The sequence below is a fragment of the Pollachius pollachius genome, assembly GCF_949987615.1.
Source record: "Pollachius pollachius genome assembly, chromosome: 5".
NCBI classification, from domain to species: domain Eukaryota; kingdom Metazoa; phylum Chordata; class Actinopteri; order Gadiformes; family Gadidae; genus Pollachius; species Pollachius pollachius.
The window spans coordinates 11,903,042-11,910,749 of NC_136938.1; the positions used below are offsets into that span (position 1 = coordinate 11,903,042).

Here is a 7,708-nt window from a genome sequence, read left to right on the forward strand (position 1 = left end):
AATGGCACTGAGGAAATTGAGTGTACTTTCTGTGATTTGAATGCAATGGTATGTGTGACCTACAGAACTTATCAATGATATAACGTTTTTTTGCTGAAAAAAAATACGAAAGTTGCAAGACTGAACAGTTAAAAAAACTGCATTCTGTTTTTGGTGTTTGCTGATTTAGGATCTATATTTCTCTTATCAATCTGAATGACTTTTAACTTGAATTGTATGCATTTTAGGGTTGGTGTATCTTGCTGCTTTATTCCAGCCCTTTCTGCTGCGTTGCACATTTCAGCCAAGCCAAAGAGCTCTTCTACTCCATAAGGGAGGGATTTCCAATGGGGGCCTTCATTGGGGCTATCGGACAAGACTTGAAGTTGGATTTTACTGTAGATCCTCCCTTTCAGTTCAATCTGCCTCAGCAGAAGCACAGTGGACAATACGTGAGACTCGACAACACCACCGGGGATCTGTACACCTCCGCCACCGAGCTCGACCGAGAGACCCTGTGCCCGGACGCGCCCATGCCCCAGGGATGTGTCCTGTCTCTGGACGTGTTTGTGCTGCCCCAGCAGTACTTCCAGCTGGTCAAAGTCAAGATCTCTGTTGAAGACGTGAACGACAACAGGCCCCGGTTCCCTGTGGAGGAGATATGTGTGTCCATCCCGGAGAACACACCGGTCAACGCCCGCTTTGCGGTGGAGCAGTCGGCCGTGGACCCTGACTTGCACTTCAACAGCGTCCAGACCTACTGGCTGGTGAATGACTTTGGTGTGTTTACCCTGGATGTGGAGGAGAATGAGGGAGGGGAGCTTACCCCTTTCCTCATCGTCACGGAGGCGCTGGACCGTGAGATGCAGGCTGAATACATAACGGATATCATTGCTGAGGATGGGGGTACCCCTCCCCTCCTAGGGACAGCTACCCTGAAGATAATCATTACTGACGTCAACGACAACTGCCCGCGGTTTACAAAGTTGTTAATAAATGTCACGCTCCAAGGGAATACCTCCAATGGGGCGCATTTGGCTCGCTTGCATGCGTTTGACCCCGACCTGGGTGCTAATGCCCAAATCAGCTACGTTTACAGCGAGCGAGTGCCAAGAGAGACCCGGAGCTTGTTTCATTTGGACCAAATGTCGGGTTTGATCAAGCTAGCTGGGAAATTCAACTCGGAAACAAGTAAGTTCTACAAACTCACCGTGCTGGCCAAAGGGCCCGGCTGCATACCCGCCGTTGCTACCGTGAATATCCACATTCACAAAGTAATAACGGCCCCACCAGCTGTGGTACCACGGTACATTGCTGCCGAAAGGAACGGAGTCGTCACCATGAAGGAATCTGAGCCAGCATTCTCCCCGATCGCATTCTTCACTGTAAAGAACACAGACACCAGCCAAAAGTTGGACTGCCATCTAGAAGGGCTTGGCCCATTCAGGCTAACGCCATACCAGCAGTTGCAGAATGAATACCTCCTTGAGACCACGAAAGACTTAGACTACGAAGAGACGCAGGAGTATGAGCTCACCGTGGTGACTAAGGGCACTAGCGGGGGGGCAGTCATAAAGACCTTCCTCAAGGTACACGTACTGGACGAGAACGACAACGCTCCCGTATTCAAACAGTCTTTTGTGGAAATATCGGTGGAGGAGAACAACCCTCCAAACACATTTCTGTTCCAGCTCCAAGCCACGGACCTTGACAGTGGCGCCCACGGGGAGTTCGTCTACCTTCTTGGGGGTGACGCCCCGGGTTTTTTCTCTGTGGACCGCGACACCGGTGTCCTGTCAGTGACCACAGCCCTCGACCGTGAGGAGAGGGAGACGTACCGCTTCATGGTGAGAGCGGTGGACCAGGGAACTCCCAGGAAGGAGTCCATCGCCACCGTGCTGATCCGAGTTGAGGACCGCAACGACAATACGCCACGTTTCATCAACAAGGACTTCACCTTCTTCGTGCCCGAAAACTTTCCGGGATTCGGCGAGATCGGAGTCCTGTCTGTGACAGACGCAGATGCTGGCGAAAATGGCTGGGTGGCGCTGTCCATCCTCAATGGCAGCGACGTGTTTGTTATTGACACCGGCCGCGGTGCACTCCGAGCCAGGACGCCGCTGGACCGTGAGCAGCAGGGGACGTACGAGCTGTGGGTGGAGGCGGTCGACGGCGGCAAACCGGCCCTGTCCTGCGCCACCATGGTCACCGTGCTCCTTTTGGACGTTAACGACAACCCGCCAGTCGTTCTGTTCCCACAGTCTAACCAATCGTATATGCTGGTGCTCCCCGACACGCTGCCGGGGACCCCCGTCACCGAGGTGTACGCCGTGGACAGGGACACAGGGATGAACGCCGTCATCGCCTACAGCATCATCAAGAGGAAAGGAGCTGAGCCAGGGTCGTTCGTCATCGACCCAGAGACGGGTAACATCACACTTCAACGGGAGCTGAGCAACCGCGGCCTCTACAGCCTACTGGTTCGGGTAAGTGACCACGGACAGCCTGAGCCGCTGCACGCCACCATCATGGTCAACCTGTTCGTCAACGAGACAGTCAGCAACGAGAGCTACATTCAGAGCCTACTTACCAACGAGGCGGAGGTTGTGGAGGTGGAGGAGAGGCCTTGGTATGTTGGGCAGCTGACGGACAGGCCACGGCCATTCGAGCTGTTCCCATGCCAACCGGTCGTCATTGCGTTGTCAGTGACCTGTCTTGGGCTACTGCTGGTTGTGATCGCGCTTGCTTCCTACATCTGCTGCCGTAGGATCAGGGAACATGGTGGGGATGGACAGGGGGAGGTTGAGACCCCTTTAAATATGAATGGAGGCTCTCTGCAGCTCGGGGACCGAAAGATCAGACAGATGGCCAACATCTGATACCTTGCTCTGCTCCTTCGCACACCACTGCTGTTTACATGAATGTTTACAAGACTCACTGTGACAGGTGTAGACCTGGATTGAGATTCTGATCATAGCGTTGTACTTCGATACATTGTGATTAGATGTAAACGTTTCGATATTTAAACAGATTGTGTGTCTTTGACCACCGTCATAAAGCATTTTGTTGCTGCCTTTTCAGAAACTATGATTGCGTTTCTAAAGACGATGTTTAATATGTCACTGGTTAACTGTTTTTGGTTTAATAACAACAAAATAACAAGGGATATAATAATAATTTCTATATTGTGTATAGGGAAATGTATATTTTATATTTTTATATAAAGCTAAAAACAATGAAAAAATAATGTGTACCAATGTGACGCCACATTCCCTAATTTAATTATTCTGATCCAAATTTAAAGGTCTCATGTTTGGTTTACTGTTTGGTTGGAGATAGAAACATATCTAGATGTGTAAATGATGTAACATAGTTTGTTCCTGTGGTATTTTGGAAGTGCAGGCCTACTCTGACCTCCATGAATCATCTAACATAAGGCTGTAGATATATTCAGCCAATCGAACCCAATCGTGTTTAAAAAGAGACATCACTAGTATCCTCCATGCCAATTGGTCTACAACCATTGTGTACTTTGTTTATTTTAACAATGATACCACACAACAATGTTTCAATCCTCAACTCTCCTACACACCTTGTAATTGTGAAAAGAAAATCTGTGTGAGAGAACATTTCTTGTAAATATTAAAAGTGCTTTATTTTTTAAATCACTCAGGGGTTTTCATTCATTTCATGTGTTCCTCATTTAGACAAATGAATGCCAGTTTTTACTGAAAACAACTTTTTTCTTACAGCTGTAAAAAAAACAGCTCTAAACCACAGCCCCACAGCAATACAAATATACTAAATCGTGGCTATGCGTGCACCATCAAAGTTTGTAGAGGAATGCTGAAAGCCTCCTCCACAATCCAGTCACTCCCAAACGGTGGTTTTGTCCATCTTCTGAGTTAGAGTTACCCTGGGTTTTTATGCAACATAACAGCAAACCTGAACAACAGGCCGTTCTAAAAACACAAGAGATTTAATGCAACACTGAACTCTTTGTGACTTATCATAGTTCCACCTACAAAAGAAACACAGGCAATGCACATGAATGTACCTTTGAAGGTCTGTATTACATTATATGTAATTATTTCATGCTATTAACTATCTAGTCCCTTAACAGAAATTTTCAAGAAAACCATAAAGGTGAAATCAGATCCATGTTGTGTCGAGAGAAGGGGTTAGGTAAGTCTAGCTCACGGATGCCTGCAGGTTAAGCTGGGGACATTTGGGAATTGAACCTGGAAGGATGGCTGGTAGTCAAACACACTTCGGAATCCTGCCCTGGTATTAAAATGAGCAGTAGAATAGGTTAGGAGGAAGTGGATATAATATTCAGAACTTACATTTTATTCAGAATTGTAATGACTGGTTGAATCCATAGATAATCCATTATTTGTTTTGAGTTTAATATATACGTTCCATAACGCTGTGACTATGCAAATCTATGCAAAGGGACCACCATGCAAAAGTTACAAGATCCCTACAAATGGTGTCGTTATCTCTGTACTCACTCTGCTCCCTGGGTAGAAGTGTACAGTCTCAAAAGAGCTGCTATTAGAGGAAAGGACAGAGAAGAGAGGGCAAGAACGTCTTGTTCCCTGGTAAATGGAGAATGGACTGCTTTTACCAGACTTATCTGCATGGGCCAGCTATTTCAGAACCAGAGGCATTTAAAGAGCTTTGGAATGAATTCCCAGGGATTCACCCATTCATAAGCTGTTTCACCCAAGCGAGGCACAACCAGTCTATCTGGATGTTTCTAGTCTTTATTTGGCATAACTCATGTTGCCTCACTATTGCTGACGCTAAAGTGATCAAACATTTACCCTACTCATTAACTCATTTAAGGTATTTCTTCTCGTACCTATAGGCTAGCGAGGAAGACAATCTGTTTTGTGTGGTTGTCTGACAATGCAGGCAGTACATCACCACGGCTTAGCTGATAAATAGTTTGAATTGATTAAATAATGAGAGGAGGTCCCGTTGGAGTATCTAACTGGCTTGCGTTGCTCAAACGCAATCGTGGCATAAATTACAGACCAGCTGGATAGAGTAGTGTTAGCATCATGAGATGGACGGGCGAAAGACAATGGGAGCTTCTGACCATCTCTCTCCATATCCCTCTTTTGTGTCGTCTCCCGCCCACTGTTTCTCTCCCTATTTTTCTCTCTCTCTTGCTCTCTCAATCCCCTTCTTTCTTCCTCTCTCTCTTCCTCTCTGCTAAAGTTGCATAACTTGTGCACGAGAAGTGTAATGCTTGATGATTTGGAGTCGAAATGTTGAACTAATTGTCCTTCATCAGCGATCACATTTGCAAATAGCTGTTGGCACTGTTCACACTATTGTCGTTCACAAAGTCTTAATGTGGCAGAACAGCATTTTACCCGCTGAACTCCTAGCTTCTCTTTGTCTTTGTCTGAATCCTCAAGACAAGGAAGCAGTGAGTCAAGCTTTGCCCAAATCTGGCAGGAGCCGTCCAGCCAGCGGGGCCCATGCCAGCTCCCTGACCCAGAGCCAACAGAGCTCATCTGGTAGGAGAAAACACTGGGATATAAATAGGAACACCTTCCCAACTTTACTCTCTCCCTCTCCCACCGAGTAAACAGTTACGGCATTAGATGTATGGCATCAACACCAGACCGGGCAGTTGGAAACCGATGCGTCCTCAGCGCACACCATAGTGGGCGATGAGGTGATGAGGAATACCGAGAGCGGTAACACTAGCCCTCCAGCCGAACTGTAATCCCAGGTGAGGATAATATGGCCGGCTAGTGTGTGAAAACAAGCAGAGGGGAGGTTAATAAATGGTAGGCTCTGAGGAGGGGGGGGGGTTGAGGAGGTGGAGACTGTGTTGTTCTTGGACACGGTGTAATGACTCCATGTTAGACAACTGTATTCTCAGCTTTATTACCGCTGCAAGCGATGCGGTCCTTGTTCTGTCTTTTGATTGGATCAAGACAGGGACATAGAAACAGGCATATACAGGACATAGATAGATTGATGGACGAACGGACGGACGGACGGACGGACGGACAGACAGACAGACAGATAAACAGGTGTATAAACTGAGAGAGTGCAAGAGATAGACAGACAGATAGAGTAGACAGACAAAAGGATAGACAGACAGATAAACAGTTGATCTTCACAGCTTCAACTTCCCCTCACTCCATGACCTCTGAGTCTGAAAGGGCCCATTTAAGGTAAGCCTCTCTCCCAGCACGCAGGAATCCTTTTGACATGATCACTCCCTAGCTCAAGGGTAAGAGGTCAGTGGATGAACCTCTCCTCTGGACAACGCTTGCTTTATGGAGGATTGAATTCATGTTTCCCATTCAAGATGACCTTTAACCTTTTGCTAAACCCAGCAGCGCTAATTCCCCCATATAGTTTTAACGCTCTGATGGCTAATCCCACCTTAAATCCTAACCACACACACAAACACAACCAGGGAGGATTACCTACAGATGAACTAACAACTACCATCACTCTGCAGGGAGTCACCACAAGGGTGTGACTGGTCACCTTCAACACGTAGCCCTGGAGGCCCGGCTGTCCTGCAAAAGGAATCCTAGTTGGCAAACTTGAATAGGCTGTCAAACTGCTTTGTACACAATGTGCCGATTGCAGTTCATATGCACCTCTTACCCTAGTCTCCTAAATCAAAATTTACTTTGCTAATCTAGTCATATACCAAATCTGCATTTGGGGTTGATTCTGTACATACATAACTATTGGCCACTCTCTCTGATCATTACTGTTGTATTGGGATTTGACCCTTACCATTGACCTCAGATGTATGGCCCTTAATCTTACTATTACTTGTGGAAGTGTGCACCCTTCTGTTAATAAATCAACATTTGTATTTATGCTACCTACCGTTCCCGTCACATTTCTTGGTGTTCCTATGGTTATTGCACCTTACTTACTATTTAACCTTTGTACTCTTATTGAATTTATCTGCATTTTGCACTCTGTTTATTTGCTCCTTTCCCACATTGTGTTACAACTGCCGCACAATTATTTCCCTTGTGATATTGTCAAATCTAAAGTCTGATGGCAGACAGCTCGAATCTGGGTGAACTGGCATTTCTATTTATTTTGTTTCATATTTGTGTCGACCAATGATGTTCATGGAAGGTGGATCGTGGATCTGGAAGTGGAAGTGTGTAACTGGCCTTTAATGGCTTACACAAACTCAGCCAGTACTAGAAGACCAAAAGAAAGTGTCTGAAAAGGTTTTAAATCAACACTGTGTGGACTGACCACTGTCGAAATGAAATACCGTCTGAAAGCTTTTTCCACCTGCCCAAAGCAGTTTATTTTTCGTTAAAGTATCTCCGTAAAGAAAGTGGAAAAGGCCTTTCTTTTCTCCATTTGTATTGTACTCCCCTCTCCCCAGATGTCCTGCGAGAAGGATTGCTGATGCCCAGATTATCCTTATCATGAGGACGTTTTTTAAGGTAGCATGTATGTAGCACGAATCCAGACACTATGTTGCAGGTCATATGTATGGACCCCTAACCCTTACCCTATGTTTCAGGTCTTATGTATCTACCCCTAACTCTTACCCTATGTTGTGTGTAGCTGGAAGCCAGGCCCAATGTTTCAGGTATTGTGTATGTACCCATACACTTACCCTATGTTTCAGGTCATATGTCTGTACCCCTGACCCTATGTTTCCGGTCATATTTATGTGCCCGGAACACTAACCATATATTGCAGGTCA

At 46.3% G+C, this 7,708-nt stretch overlaps 1 protein-coding gene across 1 annotated transcript in view; it reads left to right on the forward strand.

Moving 5' to 3' along the window:
- Window positions 1–2,858, forward strand: part of pcdh20 (protocadherin 20) — a gene marked incomplete at both ends in the record, with an annotated part of 2,935 nt that extends 77 nt beyond the window's left edge. Inside the window, one exon of the mRNA XM_079736062.1 lies at window positions 228–2,858. Within this exon, the coding sequence (XP_079592188.1) occupies window positions 228–2,858 (2,631 nt within the window). The remainder of the gene's footprint in view (window positions 1–227) is intronic.
- Window positions 2,859–7,708: the final 4,850 nt, after the last annotated feature.